General features: G+C 46.4%; 1 protein-coding gene across 1 annotated transcript; it reads left to right on the top strand.

Annotated features, from left to right (window-relative positions):
- Nucleotides 1-6,947: 6,947 nt before the first annotated feature.
- Nucleotides 6,948-19,927, top strand: IL17A (interleukin 17A). The gene is made up of 3 exons (XM_075749987.1): nt 6,948-6,956; nt 18,535-18,839; nt 19,565-19,927. Exons 1-3 carry the CDS (start codon nt 6,948-6,950, stop codon nt 19,800-19,802), a joined length of 552 nt encoding a protein of 183 aa, XP_075606102.1. The 3' UTR covers nt 19,803-19,927.
- The last annotated feature ends 1,745 nt before the right edge of the window (nt 19,928-21,672 follow it).

The raw sequence follows: 21,672 nt of genomic DNA, 5'->3' as shown, positions 1-21,672 counted from the left end.
TTTGTTTTGTTTTGCTTTGCTTTCCAGTGAATTTGACTCATTTTGGTCCCCCTAGAAATGTTTGGCAAAGCAAGAAATGACATTGAACATTGAACTGAATGTGGTCGGGCTTTCTCCACCATGGAGTAACCACGGCAGGACAATATCTCACTCCTTTCCCTGCTAAGCTCTGTAAGACAAGAGCATCGTACTTCGTCCTGGCACAGAAGGAATGAGGGGGCCTGTAAACAGCAGCATTTTCACACATATGCCATATGCATGATTTGACTGTCACCACGTCTCATTTCACTTCATCACTGCTAACATGATTTTTTCCACTGACTTAAGTGAAAAGACATACTCTTCCATTGCATTTTATTGGCCAAACAATTACAAGATAACAAGGAGCAACGATGAGTAAATTCAGGAAAAAAAAAAAATTTCTTAGAAATTATCAAGTTCCTTTGTCTTTAGAAAGTATAAAAGTGATCCAATTCATGTTTATTGCAGACACTTTGAAATCCAAGCCACTTTAGAAACAGCCTTCAGCAGTTCTGCGTTAAGCAAACTCCCTGTTCACAATAAATGACAACATAGTCTAAATCCACCTTGAGAATATTCTGTGAAATATTTATGGATGTAAAATAAAATGCAATTTTATTGGGTATTAATTGCCATAACTGTCAGTTTTCAGGAAGTGTTGCACTCATCCCAAAAGGCTGTTTTTCAGAAGAAATAAATATATATTTCTTTATATTCACATTGAAAAAAATAATCAAACCAGAAAACTTCTGTAAGTCTGATATAATCTACTTCATTTTTCTCAGTCTTTCAAAACCAGGCACATATCACCCAAATGCTTTTAGGCATCGTTGTCAGGGAGGACCACTGTCAGTGCTTGCTTTCCAAAGGGAAAAACATCACCATTCTACTCTTTCTCCCAATAATTGTCGCATGAGGAGAAAGACGAAGACCCATCTCTTGACCAACTACCATTTATCTGCTCTTTCCTCAGCCAAGTCCAGGTTCTGCCAGAGCATGAGACCATTTAATCCAGTTTAAAAGCTCCTTTTCTCTCCCCTGAGGGAACAGAGGTCACCTACACACATGCAGAAAGCCTACGCCGATGCCTCCTTCACTAATAAGCAAGCAAGAAAATAAGACAGACAAGCAATCACCCCACCATCTGATTAACATTTTACTTTGCCTAATGCAACTTTATATGGTAAAATTCTGCTTGAATCCTTTGCAAAATACTTCAGACTGGGATGATGAGACATCTGGGTACTTTGCTTGTCGCCTTCCGCTTGTATAAGTTGCTTATCAGTCATCAGCTCTTGTGTACCACAGAAGTCTTGTGATATCTGGCATCTTCTGCGCTGCTGCTCTAAGAGCTACATCCCATCTCCCGAGGCAGCCCAGAGAAACTCCTCAAGCATCAGAGGAGGTGAAGGCAGTGGCGACGTGTCTCTGCAGGGATGTGCAGAGAGGCTTTGCGAGGTGGTAGAAAGCAGCAAGAGGATTTCGCTCCTCGGACAGAAGTGTAGGCACATTTCACTTTAATGTTTCAGTCTTCACAGTAACAAAACTAAAAGGAGAGATGAAAAAAGGGAGAATAAATTCAGCTACTATTTTGGAAGAACTTTTAGCAAATTCTTAACTGATTATTTCAAGGAAACCAGCATTTCCTTACAGTTGTGCAGCCCCTCTATATTTGTACAACCTTCTCGCTGCTCCTCACAGTGTGGCTTATACATGTAATGTGAAGAGCAATCAGAAAATCCACCTTTAATCATCCATAACTTTTATTTTCACTCCTCCAAAAGCTCATTGCTGCTACTCCATTCTGCTTGTTCCCTCTAATGTAATGGCTTCCTCTGTTCCTGAGTGTGTGTATCTTATTTTGAGGTTTAGTATATCTAGAGAGACATAATTTCAAGCATTGTTACTTTTAAAAGGGTGTAGATCTTCTGAAATGAAGGTTAGCTGCAAAGATGATCACCTCTGGACTGTTACCATGATAATCATGTGTCATAATGATGTGAATAACCTCATTAGTCCACAGATCATAAAGTAGCATTTTTTCTACTTATAGGGTAGTTACAGATGGTATTTTAATTCTTTGCGAAGGAACAGTTAAATACACAACTGGCTTGCACAACGAAACCTGCTATTACAGCTTATAAATGGAAAGTAAAAATAATACACAGATTCATCTTATGATGTTTGTGAAACAGAAAAATATGTTTAGATTCTAGCTTGGTATTAGTCACTAAAATTTTCCATGTATCACTTTATTTCAATTTGTCGTCCCTATTATCTATTTCTCTCCAAAGACTAAATCCAAAATTCTCACTTGGTTGACTGCAAAACTATTTTATAAAATTAGGGATCCAATTTCTATTAGGCTCTTGAGTACCTTTAACAAGGAAAATTCAATCCATATTGAAAAGGACAGCAGTTCAACACTGAAAATGATGCAAGTAATTCTCTTGAAAATCAGTTTCCAATCAGAATGCTTCTGTTGCTTTTGAGATGGAGAACAGACTGCTGTATGAACATCTAGGATCTGGGTACATGAGGGGAAAAGTGTTTGGAAACACAGGAGTCAAAACGCAATTAAATGCCTTTATATGTCAGGTATTGCTCTCCCTAGTCTGGAATCACAGGGGAGCAGCTACTCCACGTGGGTTCATGGTGTTCCATGAGAGGTCCTCACGTGCTGTCCTGCCCAAACATTTCCACCTTTGCCTATAATGCATCACCATTGCCCAAAGCTTCTCTGGTGGAGAAACCAGGCATTTCTTAATTCCCAGATGAGCATCATGGAGGCAAAGACCAAAATATGGGTATTTCAATGCCTCCGTGGTCCATGTCAGACCTCTGTGCACTGCTTCATAATCTCTTCTACCAAATTAGAGCGTCTCATTAGCAACAAGGAGGGTTTATAAACAACATTTCTGAGAACTGTGGCCGCATAGCTCCTTGGATGGGAGGCTTATGAGCTGTGGCTACAAATAAAACTCCACTCTGACAGAGCTACTTGAATTATCTTTTGCAAATAAATTATCTGATGAAAGAAGTAAGTTACCTGATCAAGTCTTTTGCAAGCAAATAATTTACATCCTAATTTGTTCTTTGTGACTATCTGCCATGGATATGGTTTGGATGAACTACTGCCAGTTAAGGTTTTGTCCATATCTTATCTATCAAATGAAGGTATTGTCCATGTTAATGTGTTATAGATACTGTTTGCTTAATGCCCACTGCTCCCTTACTGGGTGTGTGAGAGTTTGGCCACAGAAATATTAAAAAAACCACAAGTGTCAAAGAGCTGACTCTTTCACGTGATATGGGCTCCTGTCACTATGGGATCCTGTGACATCTTCATGTTCTGCAGTGGGTGGGAGCATGAGACACAGATGCTCACTTGATTTGGGGCTGTGGGTGGTGTCCTTTAAGGGACTGTATCAACAAGCTTGATCACATAATTTCATGCTCATGAAGTCAGAGAGTAAATTGCGGTACTGTTGCCTTCACTCTCACCCAGGATGTGGTGACCTGGCCATTGGTTATATCCTGGGAAGCACAGACTCTTCATTCCCTCAGACCTTTGCTTCCTTCGCTCAGTCTGGGATGATGCACGTTCTTGTGGTCCCGTCTACTCTGGGCTCAAGGGGGACTGAAGAAAGAAAAGCCCCTGACCCTTATGGTTTGCTGAGCTTTGATACTGGCCCTTCTCATCCTGTATCCATTTTGGGGCTAATTTGTTGGCTGTCATTCCTTGCCAACTGTTTGCAGTAGAAAATTAAGAGACTATGGTCTGGAAACGAGCACTGGAGAATGGATGATGGCCTCCAGCATTGATGGAGAAGCTGTTATAGAAGGAATAAGTGATCATAGAATCATAGAATCATAGAATCATAGTTTGGGTTGGAAGAGACCTTAAAGATCATCTAGTTCCAGCCTCCCTGCCATGGGCAGGGACACCCTCCACTAGCCCAGGTTGCCCAAAGCCCCATCCAACCTGGCCTTGAACACTGCCAGGGAGCCAGGGGCAGCCACAGCTTCTCTGGGCACCCTGGGCCAGGGCCTCAGCACCCTCACAGGGAAGGATTTCTGCCTCCCATCCCATCTCCATCTCCCCTCCTGCAGCTTCAGGCCATTCCCCTTGGCCTGTCCCTCCCTGCCCTTGGCACCAGCCCCTCTCCAGCTTTCCTGGAGCCCCTGCAGGGACTGGAAGGGGCTCGAAGGTCTCCCCACAGCCTTCTCTTCTCCAGGCTGAACAACCCCAACTCTCTCAGCCTGAGGTCTCCAGAGCAGAGGTGCTCCAGCCCTTGGATCATCTCCGTGGCCTCCTCTGGCCTGGCTCCAACAGCTCCATGTCCTTCTTGTCCTGGGGCCCTCAGAGCTGGACGCAGCACTGCAGGGGGGTCTCAGCAGAGCGGAGCAGAGGGGCAGAATCCCCTCCCTCAACCTGCTGGTCACACTTCTTTTGATGCAGCCCAGGACACAGTTGGCTTTCTGGGCTGCAAGCGCACATTGCTGGCTTGTGTTGAGCTTCTCGTCCCCCAACACCCCAAGTCCTTCTCCTCAGGGCTGCTCTCAGGCTATTCCTCACCCAGCCTATAGTCATGCTTGGGATTGCCCCGACCCACGTGCAGGACCTTGCCCTTGGCCTTGTTGAACTTCATGCAGTTCTCATAGGTCCACCTCTCCAGCCTGTCCAGGTCCCTCTGGATGGCATCCCTTTCCTCCAGCATGTCAACTGCACCACACAGCTCGGTGTCATCGGCAAACTTGCTGAGGGTGCACTCAATCCCACTGTCTGTGTCACCGACAAAGATGTTGAACAGTGCCGGTCCCAGTACCAACCCCTGAGGAATGGCACTTGTCACTGTTCTCCATTTGGACATTGAGCCATTGACCACAACTCTTTGAGTGCGACCATCCAGCCAATTCCTTACCCACCGTGTGGTCCATCCATGGAATCCATGTCTCTCCAATTTAGAGACAAGAATGTTGTGCCGGACAGTGTCAAATGCCTTGCACAAGTCCAGGTGGATGATGTCAGTTGCCCTTCCCTTATCCACCAACACTGTAACCCCATCATAGAAGGCCACCAAGTTTGTCAGGCACGATTTGCCCTTAGTGAAGCTGTGTTGGCTGTCACCAATCACCTCCTTATTTTCCATGTGCCTGAGCATAGTCTCCAGGAGGGTCTGCTCCATAATTTTGCCAGGCACGGAGGTGAGACTGACCGGCCTGTTCTTCCTTTTTACCCTTCTTAAAAATGGGGGTTATGTTCCCCCTCTTCCAGTTGGCAGGAACTTCACCAGACTGCCAGGACATCTCAAATATGATTGAGAGTGGCCTGGCCACTTCATCCGCCAGTTCCCTCAAGACCTGCGGATGCAGCTTATCAGGTCCCATGGACTTGTGCACCTTCAGGTTCCTTAGATATTCCTGAACCTGATCTTCTCCTACAGTGGGCAGTTCTGCATTCTCCCAGTCCCTGCCTTCTGTGACCTGGGCAGTGTGGCTCAAGCACTTGCCAGTGAAGACTGAGGCAAAGAAGTCATTGAGTACTTCAGCCTTCTCCCTATCCTGGGTAACCAGGTCTCCTGTTTCATTCCGGAGGGGACCCACATTTTCCCTCATCCTCCTTTTATCACTAACACACCTATAGAAGCTTTTCTTATTGTCCTTAACATCCCTGGCCAGGTTAATTTCTACCAGGGCTTTGGCCTTCCTAACCTGCTCCCTGGCTGCTCAGACAGTTTCTCTGTATTCTTCCCAGGCTACCTGCCCTTGCTTCCACCTCTGTAGGCTTCCTTTTTTTTGTTTGACTTTGCTGAGGAGCTCCTTGTTCAATCACGGGGGCCTCTTGGTGTTTTTGCTTGATTTCCTCTTTGTTGGGATCCATTGCTCCTGAGCTTGGAGGAGGTGATGCTTGAACATTAGATAGCTGTCTTGGGCCCCTCTTCCCTTTAGAGCTTTGTCCCATGGTACTCTACCAAGCAGATGCCTGAAGAGGCCAAAGTCTGCTCTCCTGAAGTCCTGGGTAGTGAGTTTGCTGTGTGGCCTCCTTACTGCCCTGAGGGTCTTGAATTCCACCATTTCGTGGGCACTGCAGTCAAGGCTGCCCTTGAGCTTGACATCCCCTACCAGGCCCTCCTTATTGGTGAGAATAAGGTCCAGCATTGCACCTCTCCTCGTGGGCTCCTCTATCACTTGGAGGAGAAAGTCGTCATCATCAACACATTCCAGGAACTTCCTGGATTGCTTGTGCTCTGCTGCGTTGTCGCTCCAACAGATGTCAGGGTGGTTGAAGTCCCCCATAAGGACCAGGGCTTGTGAGCCTGAGGCTGCTCCTATCTGCCTATAGAGGGCTTCATCTGCTCGGTCTCCCTGGCCAGGTGGCCTGTAGCAGACCCCCGCTATGATGTCCCCTGCCCCAGCACTCCCTTTAATCCTGACCCATAGGCTCTCGATTGGCTCCTCGTCCATTTCCAGGTGGAGCTCCATGCACTCCAGCTGGTCATTGACGTAGAGGGCGATGCCCCCTCCTCGTCTGCCCTGCCTGTCCTTCCTAAAGAGCCTGTACCCTTCCATCCCAACATTCCAGTCATAGGAGCTATCCCACCACGTCTCTGTAATGCCAATAAGGTCATAGCCCTGTAGGCACACACACGTCTCCAGCTCCTCTTGTTTATTCCCCATGCTCCGTGGGTTCGTGTAGAGGCATTTCAGTTGTGCCCCCGTTGAGGCTGACATTGGCTGGAGTGGCTGGAATTCTTTTGATGAATCTTCCCATTGTTACCCCGTTGGTTCCTGTTGCATTTGGAGCCCCTGGCTCATCTCTAGGCTTCAAGCATGCTGCAGTGCATCCAGCACGTCTCTGAGCCGTAGGCTGAGGGCCCTCGCCAGCGCCCCATACCTCCAACCTGGGCACTTTGTCCCACAACATGTCGCTGGTAAGCCTGATGTTATCCCCCTCCCCCTTCAAGCCTAGTTTAAAGCTCTGTCGATGAGCCCCGCTAGTTCCTGGGCGAAGATCCTCTTCCCCCTTTGAGAGAGATGAATCCCATCAGGGTTCATCAGGCCCGGTGCCGTGTAGGCCATCCCATTGTCAAGGAACCCAAAGTTGTGGCGTTGACACCAGCCACAGAGCCATGCATTTATAGACTGTGTCCACCTGTTCCTCCCAACGTTTCTGCCCTCAACTGGAAGGAGGGAGGAGAATATTACCCGTGCCCCTGAATCCTTCAGTGACTGCCCTAAGAGCCTGAAGTCCCTTTTGATTGCTTTCGTGGTACGTATCTCTGCTTCATGCCCACCCACATGGAGGAGCAGCAGTGGGTAATAGTCAGAGGGCCATACCAGGCTGGGGAGTTTCCTAGCGATGTCCTTGACATGGGCCCCGGGGAGGCAGCAGACTTCTCTGAGAGGAGGGTCTACCCTACATTTTGGGCCCTCTGTACCCTTCAGAAGGGAGTCCCCTACAACTATAACCCTCTTTTTCTTCTTTGTTGGGGTGGTCACAACCCGAGGCATGGGCCTTTTGGGCCTAGGTGCTAACTCTGGAGTAGCTTGACTGTCATCCATATCCTCGTTCGAGTGGCCTTCCACAGCCAGAGCCTCGTACCTATTGCACAGGGGTACGTGGGATGGCGAGGTGGATGAGGAGGAGAAGGTTCGCCTGCTGCACCGTGCGTGGACTTGTTTCCATTCACTCCCCTCTTTGAGGCTGCTGTCTTCTGCCTGGCAAGGGGAGGATACAGGGTCCCCTTCACTTTGGTTTTGGTCTGTTAGCTGTCCCTGTTTCTGCTTCAGGGAGGGCAGAGCTTGGCTCCACCAGTCTATCTCTCTCTCAGCCTCTCTGATGCTCCTTAACCTCTCCACTTCTCCACGGAGTTCTGCCACCAGGCTGAGCAGATCATCCACCTGGTCACACCTCAGGCAGCCAGTCTCACTACTGCCTTGCCCTGCCAGTGCCAAGCTCAGACACTCCCTGCAGCCTGAGAGCTGGGTGGCTGCATGCTTCTGTGGCAGCTCTGCGTTGCCACACGCCTTCTGGCGAGCACAGAGCTTAGGGCTTCCTGCCTGGTGGGCGCCATGGCTGAACTCCTTCTATGAGAGAGTGATGACCACCAGTGGACTCTCTTCTTGAGCAGGTAGACTGACTAGGCCCTGCCTGCACGAACTGCCGCGCAAACTGCCGCGTCACGCCCCGGCTGACGCACCACGCTCTGTTCGCCACACTCCGGGTCACTAGCGCTCCCCAGACTGCTTTTTATAGGCGTCGGGGGTGGGCGCCATTGTCTTTGGCAATGCCCACGTCTCGTCAGTGGTTCCCATGAGAGCAGCCGGCTCGTGGCGGGTCTCTTCCGCATCCCTGGCATTTCCCTGCCTCTGGAAAGTCAGGAAACCCCCCTGTGCGCCTGGATCTGCCGCTCCGCTGTGGGTCGGGCCGGCACCGGAGCTGCACTCTTCGGAGACTGTGTGCAGGACTGCACATTGGTTGAAATACAGATAGGACCACAGCTCCTTTTTCTAGCCCTAGCTCGGTTCAGCACAGTAAGTTCACCCGGAATAAAGAGCTGTTAAAAGCAACAGTGGTGGTCCATTCCAACATAGAAGTTACTCAAGTGCTCTGTTTGGCATACACCTATTCATTTTACCCCTGTAGCCATGTCACCAGCATAGAAAGAACCAGGTTTTGTTAGAAGGCATGATTCAGGTTAAAATAGGACAGCGGGCTTCTGTTGTCCACCCGTTGCCCCCACCCCACCGCTGCGAGGTTGCACATCTCAGAGAAGGAGACTGTCAGCAGTGGTTATTCTCTGAAATCTCTGCCTGGGATAGTTCTGGAAACTGCATTGCACTGAGGTCAGAGTTGGTTTGGAAAAATGATTAATTTCCTTTTCTTATTTAAAGCCATTCTTATTTGAAGTCAACTCAAACCCCAGCTAGGTGAAAGGGCTCAAAAATTAGGATCCCCATTGCACATCTGCAACTCTCATCAAAACCACTGTGAGTCACTTATTCTCTAACACTTTTGAATTGTGACACTTTCTTACACACAAAATGTTGTGGCCAGGAGTGACTTCTCTGAGGTAAAAGAAAAAAAAAAAAAAAAAGGAGCTTGACTTTGACTTCTTAAAACAAGATGATGAATGTCTGAGTTTTTCAGATTTTATCCAGTAGCGGGCAAATAGCCACAGTGGAAATGACTTTATTACTGCAATCTGCCTTATCAAACCCACCTGGCAGCCCTGAGTATAAGCCCTGGGATACATTGAGTGCATCAGTGATAAAACTAATTTTCTGAACCTAATTTGGTATGAAAGCAGTAGGCGGTGGAGCACAAGGACTGGCATTTCAGCACGTAGCACCAACCTCTCAAAGCTCCACACAAGTTTCTTTCCTACAACGTCGCCTTGCACAGCTACCAAAACCACGAGCCAGTTTCACGGGCTCTGTGTGGTGCTCTGCACGGCGAGGACTGCTTACCCTCCACTGAGCAGTTCAAGGAGGCAGATCCCAAACCTCATGGGCATCATCGCAGCCCAGGGCAGCATGGAGTGCCCTTGCAGAGGAGAACTGAGATTGCAGGGAGGTTGTTATTCTTTAATGATGCTGCCTCATCTTCCCTCTGCTTTGGTCCCTGTCCAGATATGGTTGAAGATTTCAGGATCAGATTCCCATTTGTACCATGATTTCTGTAAGCCTTCCGAAAGAAGCATGCCATATCACACCAGGGACTAAATTTCATCCTCATGAGGCATTTGAGAGCATGAAATCAGGAATTTCAGCAACCCATATTCCAGTATCTCTCCTCTTCTGCATCAGCCAGGAGAGTACACACAGGTATAGACAACCTCATGCACTGCTGCATTCCTTGTTTTGTCGTCCTGTTGAAGCCAGGGTTGATACACAAACAAAACCACAAGCCATGCCCATGTATGAGAAACTTGTATTTGCAAATTTTAACAGCTAGAACTGATAAAACTACACAAGAAGAATTTATCCTTTTTTTAATTGTTATCATTTCCCCCAATGGATGCTGCAAAGAACTGACTTTCAGATGTTCTCCAGACAAATCTGTGACATGTTTTTCTCCCTCTTTGCCATAGATTTTCAGTTTTGGAAATTCTGAGCGCTCTAGTGCAGCTACTCTTAATTTACTGCAGAAATAGTCATAAGCGTATCTGTAGCTGGAGGTGAAAGAGGCTGACAAATCTGCAGCTGGCAACTGGTTTTGAGATAAGGACGAATACACCAAGGACTTCCTGGCAACCTTCAGAATTTACTTGATTTCAGATGAATTTTAATTGCAATGGTTCCAAAAAGGAAGAATAAAGATTTTTGAAAGGATAGGGCACAGATTGCCTGGAAATCTGACACTAATTTTGTGCAAACAGGAGAGTTTCTCAGTGCTGTGATTGTGAAGAGGTGCCATATACCAGCTCCCTGCCTCTCAGAGGGTCTGTGAGCATCTGGACATTGAAGCACTATGCAGATGATTTGTCTTGAGCTTGGAGGACCACTCTGCAAGGGATGGATGGGTCAAGTAGAGATCCTTCCAAGCAAAGCAAGGAAAAAATAAATGAGCAAAGGTCTTAAAAGCCCGACCTAAGAGGGAAGAGGGACGTTTGGAAAGCACTGCAGGCAGGAGCTGTTGGGGTGCAGGGCAACAGCAGGGACCCCGAGTTCTTCTCCCTCTGCTTCTTGCCATTCGCTGGGGCCAAAGTGTGGGCGAGACACAGGATGCGAGCAGATAGCAAACAGAGAATTTCAAAATTAGTTAATTGTATAAACCATTCTACCAGCTTGAATATGAGCCAACTTTTTTCATAAAGGGTTTCACTGGCTGTGAAATGCATTGCCACAGGATGTCTTTGAAGCCATGAAAATAAAGCATTGACAGAGAGATCTTTAATTGATAACAAAACTATTTGGTCATTAACATCACTGATAACCACAAAAACAAATAAATGAGGATACACGTTAAATCATTGTTGCTCAAGGGAGATCTTTACCACCTCTGGTGATCTGGTTTCAGCCTAGATCCCCTCTCATCAGCCAGTCATTGCATTTCTCGGACTTTGCATGCAGACAAGTACCTTGTGTTGGCCAGGAGATACCGTCCCTTCCATTAGGTGTTCGGTGCTAATTTGGCCCAGCTTTACAACGAACCCTTGGGCACTACGATAACATAAGTAGTAATATCACTGCTGATCAGGGTCCAGCTGTAAATCTGAGCACTCATGTCCTGCACTCACCTCATGGTGACATAAAGCCCCTCTCCACTAACCCAGACTACATAACAGTTACGTATTAATCATCTATTAATTTCTACAGAGCAGGCATAAAATTCCTGCATCTCATTAAGTCCAGCTCACACATCTGGAAGCCTTCTCTTTGCCCTTTTCCTCCCCTTTGACTTCCCAGTTACTATGTATTAGATATTAGTCATGCAACAGACATCTCAACCATGATATCAATTTGGCTGTATTTGGAAAATTTAGGCATGCAGTAGGAGGCGACAATTTCTACCTCATCTGCTGGGGAGGAAAAGTAAAGGTGTTTAATAGAGGAAAAAGGTTACTTTTTCTGCCATGTCTTCTGTACAAAGATCAAGGGGTGGGAGATAGATGCAGTTATTTAACCAGTCTGAACGGGACCTCTGGATGTCTCTGATCCAACCATCCACTCAGAACAGGTGTGTTGGTTTTGCGTGGCAAGGTTTTGGTAGTGGGGGGGCTACAGGGGTGGCTTCTGTGAGAAGCTGCCAGAAGCTTCCCCTGTGTCTGATAGAGCCAATGCCAGCCAGCTCCAAGACAGACCCACCGCTGGCCAAGGCCAAGCCAATCAGCGCCTCTGTGATAACATATTTAAGAAAGAGAAAAAACAGTTAGAGAGAGCTTTTTCAGCCAGAGAGAGGAGTGAGAAGATGTAAGAAACTCTGCAGACACCAAGGCCAGTGCAGAAGGAGGGGCAGGAGGGGCAGGAGGTGCTCCAGGTGCCGGAGCAGAGATCCCCCTGCAGCCCGTGGTGAAGACCATGGTGAAGCAGGCTGTCCCCCTGCAGCCCATGGAGGGAGGATGAGGGGGTGTAGAGATTCCACCTGCAGCCCATGGAGGACCCCACGCCGGAGCAGGTGGAGGCACCTGAAGGAGGCTGTGACCCCGTGGGAAGCCCACGCTGGAGCAGGCTCCTAGCAGGACCTGTGGCCCCGTGGAGAGAGGAGCCCACGCCAGAGCAGGTTTGCTGGCAGGACTTGTGACCCCGTGGGGGACCCACGCTGGAGCAGTCTGCTCCTGAAGGTCTGCACCCCGTGGAGGAGACTCACGTTGGAGAAGGCTGTGAAGGACTGTCTCCCGTGAGAGGGACTCCATGCTGGAGCAGGGGAACGATGAGAGGAGTCCTGCCCCTGAGGATGAAGAAGCAGCAGAAACAACGTGTGATGAACTGACCGTAACCCCCACTCCCCGTCCCCCTGTGCTGCTGAGGGGGGCGGAGGTTGAAGCCGGGAGTGAAGTTGAGCCCGGGAAGATGGGAGGGGTGGGGGGAGGTGTTTTTAAGATTTGGTTTTATTTCTCATTCCTCTACTCTGTTTTGCTTAGTAATAAATAAGATGAATTCCCTCTCTAAGTTCGGTCTGTTTTGCTCGTGATGATAATTAGAGAATGATCTCTCCCTGTCCTTATCTCGACCCGTAAGTTTTCTTTCATTGTACCTTTTCTCCCCTGTCTAATGAAAGAGGGCAGTGATAGAGCGGCTCTGGTGGGCACCTGGCCCCCAGCCAGGGTCAACCCACCACAACAGGATTAAATTAAATTAAACTGAAATTAAACTTCAGTGTTTAATCAGGGTGTTCTGAGCCTTGCCCCACCAAATTCTGAATTTCTTTCAGATAACCACTGGTGTCAGGCTCAGCCTAACCATTGATCTAGAAATTACCCCACAATGTACAGTGGGTCAAGCAATGTTTGTATGCAGGAGGAAGAGTGTTGCCTTATTTATAGGGATTTATAAGAATATGTACTCAAGAGGAAGAAAATGGCTCTTCTCCAACAAGAAAAAATAAGTAAATATCTTCCTACATGTAAATAGAAAAGCTCCTTATTTTCCAAAAGTAGCATAAACTTAACTGATAGTGATTGAAAAAAACTGTTTGAAGTATTTGAAGATATCTGCCCTTTCTCTTTTAATTTACTGCATGCTCAATCAGGACACCAGAGCTCTGCCACACAATAATGCTGTGACTTTGAGGGAAGAAAGTGTCAGGGACAACATACTCAGATTTGGGTGCCTGAAGGGTCTCAGCTGGGTCAAGTACTTAAGTAGCAATTTAAGACCAGGAAGAATTGGAAAATAAGTATCTGGAACGTGGAAAATCTGGGAACCAGAAATCTGAGAGGTTTTTGTGTATAATTCAGAAATGGTAGAAGTATTCCAGGAGTTATATTTTCTTCTGAGACTCTCTCATCTTGCCTGTGACAACTGCAAACAAATGCGTTCATGACTCAAAATAAGCCATGGAAAAGTGCCTTGTGTTTGTTTTTTCACCATTGCAATGTTGCATTACCTTGGCGATGTTTGAATGCGTAACTATTCACCTTTCAAGTACTGAGGTAACCCAAACCGCTGACACATTTAGAGTAGATGAGCCTGGATTTAGGGTCAGACTGGTTGAACCTGACCTTCTGCTACCTTGCAGGCTTTTGAAATATTTCTTGCTTCTAAAATTGGAAATTTAACTGACCCACTTTGAATGGATATTTCAGTAAATGGTGTTAGAGAAAACCCCTTCTGAGGGAACCATTTCCTTTAGCCTGTACATCTGTAAGAGGGAAACTGAATTATACATTCAACTTTTCAAGCATCAGCATTTTTTAAACAACCTGATATAGGTCACGGCTATCCCAGAAACCACAAACTAAATTCTACCCTTATTTACATTTTCCTTTGGATGGTACAAGGTGAGTAAAATTTGGACTTACATGTAAATATTAAGCAAATGTAAAGAACACACCTTTTTTGCATCATTTCATCTGAAAATATCACCAAAATTAGACCTGAGAAAAGGCATGTGTCAGCGGATCAAGGCTGTTACACTGGGTGTTACTTTACAGTGCATATCCTAGCTACTTGTAACACACTGTCAGGGCAAAATGACGAGAGTAATTTCCTAAGAAAGACATGTTAAAGAGAAGGATAGATTCAATGTTCACTCTCTCCTTCCTAAATGGTAAGCCCCTTCTTCAAGAATCTCTCAAATTCAGCCTATGAGAAACACCAACACTCCATCACCCACCTACTCTCCAGCTTCTCAGTAACCTCATTAGAAAGATGGCATAGCTGGTTTATTATATCTCATAGTTTGTTACGATCAGCAGCATTACCCCTGAGAAGCAACAGCCTGAGAGATTGGAGCCTACTCCTCTCTCTACGTGCCAAGTTTTGTAGCAGTCTGGGTGGAGAGTCTTTCCTTGGGAAATGTTTAATTGTCCTAATTAGCTATGCCATGAAGTATTTGCTGGAGACCAATAAGAAGACTCCGTAGGCTATTGGTTGTGATATTTGCCTGGGAGGAGACCTCAAGTCTCTAGTTCCTAATCCAGTACCTGCTTTATCCAAAATTTTCACATCCCTACTTACAGGTTACAGGTGCAACTGTAGAGCGCTGAGCTCTCAACAAAGGATATTGAATGATGCCTCAGAAGTATCCTCTTCAAGAGCATCCCATCCATCCCAGTGTCCAAAATTCTTAATAGAGTGCTGTTGATTTAAATCCCTGAAAGCAGAGGAATGAATACAGACATCCCTCCTTGTAGGTAAGGTCTCTTTCAGGGTCAAGCCCATAGCTTTTAATTAGCATTCAGGGTTCATCAAGACATCTGCCTAAGAACAAAAACTGAGGCAGTTGCTAAAGTCAAAAGGGGGCACAGCCTTGAAGCAGCCCAACCTCTCCAGGTCTGCAACCCTGTTACAATATCTTAGTGAAAATCTAGAAAAATAGCAACTGAATGGGAGAAAGGGATTCTGATTGTCACCATGTCAAATGGAGGCTGTCTGCTTGAACACGTGGATTTAAATATTGCACATTTAAATACTAACATGGCAGGGTACATCACAACTGCGGTATACTGGTCTTACAAGGATGGAGAGACAGCAGGTTGGTATTAGGAGGTACATAGCCAACCGTATCCTGGGGTGCATCAAGCACGGCATTGCTAGCCGGTCTAGGGTAGTGATTGTCCCACTCTACACTGCACTGGTGTGGCCTTACCTCGAGTACTGCGTGCAGTTTTGGGCGCCACAGTACAAAAAGGACATAAAACTATTGGAGAGTGTCCAAAGGAGGGCAACAAAGATGGTGAAGGGTCTGGAGGGGAAGACGTGTGAGGAGAGGCTGAAGTCCCTTGGTTTGTTCAGCCTAGACAAGAGGAGACTGAGGGGAGACCTCATCGCGGCCTACAGCTTCCTCACGAGGGGGAACGAGGGGGCAGGTGCTGATCTTCTCCCTCTGGTGACCAGTGATAGAACCCGAGGGAACGGCATGAAGCTGCGACGGGGGAGGTTTAGGTTGGATAGCAGGAAAAGGCTCTTCACCGAGAGGGTGGTCGGGCACTGGAACAGGCTCCCCAGGGAAGTGGTCACAGCACCGAGCTTGACTGAGTTCAAGAAGCATCTGGATAACAACTCTCAGTCATATGCTCTGATTGGGCTGGGCCTGTGTAGAGCCAGGAGTTGGACTCAATGATCCTTATAGGTCACTTCTAACTCAGGACATTCTATGATTCTATGATTCTATGATAGAATCATTGATCACTGTCACCCTGGACACAGGGCTGGGACACAAGGAGTCATAATGCTTTGGGGCTACACAATGCAAGGTATTCTAGCTCCCTATATTTTCAAGAGTGGCATGCCGTCACCTATATACAATAGATGAGGTGCCTGCCATTCCTTCCAGTTTTCCTGCCTAAAAGAGGAGTCATTTTGGATCCCTCAGACTTCACAAAGTTTCTCTTTAATCCCTCTGTCCTCTCCCTAACTTAGGAATAGAAGGTTTAACTACATCCATCACACTTCCCAGCCCCCTTTCCTTAGGATCACAGCCCTGTCTCATAGCACAAGAGCCTGAAGTGAAATGAAAAGGTGGCAAGCTTAAAATCAATGATGTTCATGATTTTGGGGGTTTTTCCCAGATGGAGAATGACCAAATGTGGGAACTCTCTATCACAAAGTATTCTGCTCAAAACAGACATATCACATCTGAGGTGTAGAGATGAATAAAAATAGCCTGATCCAGACTGATGCCCAATTCAGGATGAAAAGACATCAGCCCAACCTAGGAGCAAAGGGATCAACTCTGGCAGTGCCAGGGACATTAGCGTTTTTAATACAGCATCCCAAGTCAATATCGTGAAGCTCATCAATTTAAGTTCGACTAGATGACAACTCTAGTCCCAATTCAAAATCATGTACTTTGCATCCGCTTACCACAGTGCCATTTTTTTGGTGGTTTTCTAACATTATGCGTTGGGTTTGCGTGGCAAGGTTTTGGTGGGGGGGGGGGCTACAGGGGTGGCTTCTGTGAGAAGCTGCCAGAAGCTTCCCCTGTGTCTGACAGAGCCAATGCCAGCCGGCTCCAAGACGGACCCGCCGCTGGCCAAGGCCAAGCCAATCAGCGCCTCTGTGATAACATATTTAAGAAGGGAAAAAACAACCTAGAGAGAACTTTTTCAGCCGGCGAGAGGAGTGAGAAGATGTAAGAAACTCTGCAGACACCAAGGTCAGTGCAGGAGGGGCAGGAGGTGCTCCAGGCGCCGGAGCAGAGATCCCCCTGCAGCCCGTGGTGAAGACCATGGTGAAGCAGGCTGTCCCCCTGCAGCCCATGGAGGGAGGATGAGGGGGTGTAGAGATTCCACCTGCAGCCCATGGAGGACCCCACGCCGGAGCAGGTGGAGGCACCTGAAGGAGGCTGTGACCCCGTGGGAAGCCCAGGCTGGAGCAAGCTCCTGGCAGGACCTGTGGATCCGTGGAGAGAGGAGCCCACGCCAGAGCAGGTTTGCTGACAGGACTTGTGACCCCGTGGGGGACCCACGCTGGAGCAGTTTGCTCCTGAAGGTCTGCACCCCATGGGAGAGACCCACGTTGGAGCAGTTGGTGAAGAACTGCAGCCTGTGGGAAGGACTCACGTTGGAGAAGTTGGTGGGGAACTGTCTGCTGTGGGAGGGACCCCAGGCTGGAGCAGGGGCACAGTGTGAGGAGTCCTCCCCCTGAGGAGGAAGGAGCAGCAGAAACAACGTGTGATGAACTGACCATAATCCCCATTCCCCATCCCCCCGTGCTGCTGAGGGGGGCGGAGGTTGAAGCCGGGAATGAAGTTGAGCCCGGGAAGATGGGAGGGGTGGGGGGAGGTGTTTTAAGATTTGGTTTTATTTCTCATTCCTCTACTCTGTTTTGCTTGGTAATAAATTGGATGAATTTATTCATCTAAGTTCAGTCTGTTTTGCCCGTGGCGATAATTGGTGAGTGATCTCTCCCTGTCCTTATCTCGACCCACGAGTCTTTCGTTGTCCTTTCCTTGTCCTTTCGTTATCTTTTCATTATACATTTTCTCCCCTGTCCATTTAAGGAGGGCAGTGATAGAGCAGCTCTGGGGGGCACCTGGCCTCCAGCCAGGGTCAACCCACCACACATTATCATTGAGTTCTCTTACTGTTTGACAGGGCTAAAGTAATACCATTTATAGATCTTACAAAAGGTAAGCCATATCCTGTCTTCCATGAGCGTTAATGGAAGATATACATATACACTTTTTAATTTACGTTATGGTCAGAAACCACATTTCAGGTTGGGAAAAAACACCTACTCCACGTTAACTAGGACAGCACAGAAGGCCTTATAAAAAGTCCACCAGCAAACATGCCCAGACACCTTCAGTTCGACAGAGCCCAGCACAAGCATCACCCGCAGTTAGAGAAGAAAGAAAGATGTCTCCGATCCTTTGTGCTTCTCTGGTAAGAACTTGCTTTGTGGGGGGTTTTCCAACCAATTTGACAGATACATATTTAAATTCTAATAGATGACTGTCAGGAATGGGGATCTGCACCCACCTTTAAAATGGTTGTTTAAAACATTAATTGAAAATAACTAAAACAGGAGACTGCTGAATAACACCAGCATGGGGCAGCAATGAGACTGTGTGGGTATATTAGTGAACAGGGCTACTGCCACAAACTCTGAAGTCAAGAAATACACTCAGAACTCAATCTTAAAGGGTCTTTTTGTTGTTATATCCTTTCTGCTATCTCCTGTATTATATTATTTTGTATAATTGATATTTTTTTACTCACCAAATTACAACTGAGTGTATACCGTACCTGTCAGCACTGTAGAATTAGAAAGTGAAAGCAAACATGAATATGATATATGGCACATTTTTCTATAATTACTCCAACCTGCAGTATAGACTATAACTACCAGCTAGGCTGATTGCGGATGAATTTCCCAGCCCCGCAGAGGAGTCACTAGGTGGGCTTTGTTACAGCAGCTGTACCTGCATTGTGTCCTAAATGCATCTATTGTCTCCAGTTCAGATCACTGCTCTTAATGCTGCTGGCTGTGCTGTTAGCCAGCAGTTCTGCCTACGGGAAGGTGATACAGCCTGGACTCAAGCCGGAGAGCCTCTTCAAGCAAGCATATGCTGGATGCCTGACCCAAAAAGATTCAAAATTCCCTCAAACTGTGAGAGTCAACATAAGCATCAGCAACATGAACCAGGACACCAAAATGTCTCTTGATGTCAGCAGACGCTCTCTGGCTCCATGGGATTACAGGTACAATCTCTGACCTAGAAATACACTGGCTGCAATGGTCGAGAATACTGCAGAGGCTATGTCCACATCTTTATTATCAGTGCTTTGTTGTTGAGAGGTTTTGGAAATGTGAGGGTACCCACAGTCCATATAATCCTCTTTGAAAGATAACCAATACAGAAAGGAGCACAGAGCAAAAACATGGACGAGGCCAACATAGAGAAGGAAAAGTAAATTATTTTTGAAATTTAATTAATGTATTTGTATATTGGGGTAAGCTTTATCTTCAAAAGCATTCTTTACCTAAGACATCACAAAAAATTCCTCGGAAGGCTAACATTGCACCAAATTCAAAGGTGGTTTAACAACATCAGCATCAGGCCCTAAGAACATTTCATGTTTTGGACAGGAGATGAAGGTCTTTGGCTCGTTAGTCAATCTGACATGTTGGGAAGCTCAAATCATTTCTAATCGGTCTTTCAAAGTCAGTACCTATTTAAAGCAACTCCTTTGAAAGGCAGTTGCATGCAGTCCTGGCATGTTTGTTTTACACTCAAGAACCTGCAGTATTTACTTACACTTTATTTCTTAAAAACCTACAGTAGTCGAGGATCTGCTGCCCCTTCACAGGCAATCTCCCAGGAGATACAGGTTCCCAAACTAGGAGCCCATAGTGATCCAAATTATCATGCCTCCAGTGATGGAGCATTTCCATTTCAAATGCTTCCTTGCATGTCAACTTATAGGATCGACGAGGACCACAACCGTTTCCCCCAGGTGATCGCTGATGCCAAGTGCCGCCACTCCAGGTGTGTGAATTTGGATGGACAGCTGGACCACAGCGTCAACTCCGTGCCCATCAAACAGGAGATCCTTGTCCTCCGGAGGGAGCAGAAAGGCTGCCAGCAGTCATACCGGTTGGAGAAGAAAATAATCACTGTGGGCTGCACATGTGTCACCCCCTTGATTCGACACCAGGCTTAAAGGGAGCCAGAAGTGTAAGAGCAGGGAGCCGTGGAGGAGAGCTTCCTTGCCTAACTGTAAGGCTTGACTGAATCAAGCCATAATGATTAGCTAGAATGTATCAGAATATATTTAAAATGAAGAAGTCTCAGGGTTTTTTTTAAAAAAATGTTTTCCCCAAAAATCTCAAACGCTGTGAATTCAGAATCTGGACACTTTCATGTGTCAGCTGAAAAACTAATGGGAACGCTTTTCACATCTTTAGTTTACACTTTGAAATGTTTATTTATGTAATTCTATTTATGCTAGTGGAAAAGTCAGTAATAATGTTTCTGCTTATTTATCTTTGTCTAATAAAAAAAAGTAAATAATTCTGTGGTATTCTCCTTTCTTTCTAAAGAAGCCTTTTTGATAAGACAAGAAATCATTCAATTCAAGTATGACTATATAAGAGATTTGCATGATGCTAAAAGCTAAAATTCCCCTGATAACATCTAGTTCTGCTGCAGTGGAACGTAAAGCCCATAGAAAAGTAAGGGCTTATTATTAACACTGTTTTACCGATAGAGAAACTAAGATACCTGGAGGAAAATTATTTACCAAGTGATACCCAATAAATTCACATTAAAGGCAGACTGGCAAAAAATAAAAGCAGTGGGTAACTACCTGGTTATCCACCCAATTATCTGATTGGAAAGGAATTTGTAAAGGTAGGTTCAATGCAACACTTTGAATGCTTCTTTGGGAAGAAAGAAACTCCCTCCTCTAAAATGGCGAGTGTATTTCCACTGCTGAGTTTTAACTCTGATTTGACACCATCTGTGACTTTCAGTCCAACCCATTTCAACACATTTTCTGTGAAACAGGGTCACTACATGGGTGCACAAGGAAAAGCATGTGAGTAGGTCCGGTGGATAATTGAAGCAATTAACCATGTATTGCTAACTGCAATAGTAATTTTCTCCATGCTTGTATCCTTCCAATACGTTCGCTGTCAGCAGTTTGTGCTTCAAATGTAGAGCACCCTGACATAGCACTTCTACCACGGTTGCGATGGGACTTGCGTAGGTGGATGTCTAGCATTTCAGGTGGGTTTATTTAAAGCACTCTTGAGTGAAAAGTGCTCGGATGAAAATGTTCCATCTTTCAAAAGGCAGGCTGGTTTGCAAAGATGCGGATGTTTTGTTCGCTGCCATCTCGGGGAAGTGTGACCAGAAAGCACTGGCAAAATGCCATTGGCAAATGCAGCAGGAAATACAGAATCTCTAGAAATGCAGAGATCAGGGATGCAAGTCCCTAATGAGAGGCAAGATCCTCTCAGGTAAAAGCATCTTCTCCAGATCCAGCTGTGCTAACTGGAGATGTGATCATCCCAACTTTTGCTGCTGGGGGTTATTCCCTTCAGCTGTGCCAGTGAGCCTCATCCCTCCCTAATCTACCCCAGGGAAATTCAGGTCGGTCAGCTTGTCTCCTAAGCTCACAGCACAGCCACAGGTTTCATACCATCCCTTGACCTAGCAGATATACACTGGTCCAAAGAAACATTAATTAACTCTGAGCAATCACAGTATCTGCAATTACGGCAGTGAACTCCTGTCCACACCTTTAGTTACCTTCAAAGACTGATACAACTTTGCCCATATGTAGGTATCTAGCAGTATATGTAAGCCTAACTTAGCCTGTTTCCTACCTTGTCTCCACTTAGGTCTCCTTAAGGTCTCCTGCAGGTCCTGAAGTTCACCCAGCTGGCTGTCCTAAGAATATTAAGCATGGGAACAGATTGTCAAAAAAAACCCCAAGCATCAAGGAACACTCATCCTTTGAGGTTTTCAAGCAGTCAAATAAATATCAGTTCAGGAAGATTGAAATAGAGCTGACTGCCTTGTCCATT

This window comes from Balearica regulorum, chromosome 3, assembly GCF_011004875.1.
Source record: "Balearica regulorum gibbericeps isolate bBalReg1 chromosome 3, bBalReg1.pri, whole genome shotgun sequence".
Taxonomy (NCBI): Eukaryota; Metazoa; Chordata; class Aves; order Gruiformes; family Gruidae; genus Balearica; species Balearica regulorum.
This window is presented reverse-complemented; position numbering and strand designations above follow the sequence as displayed.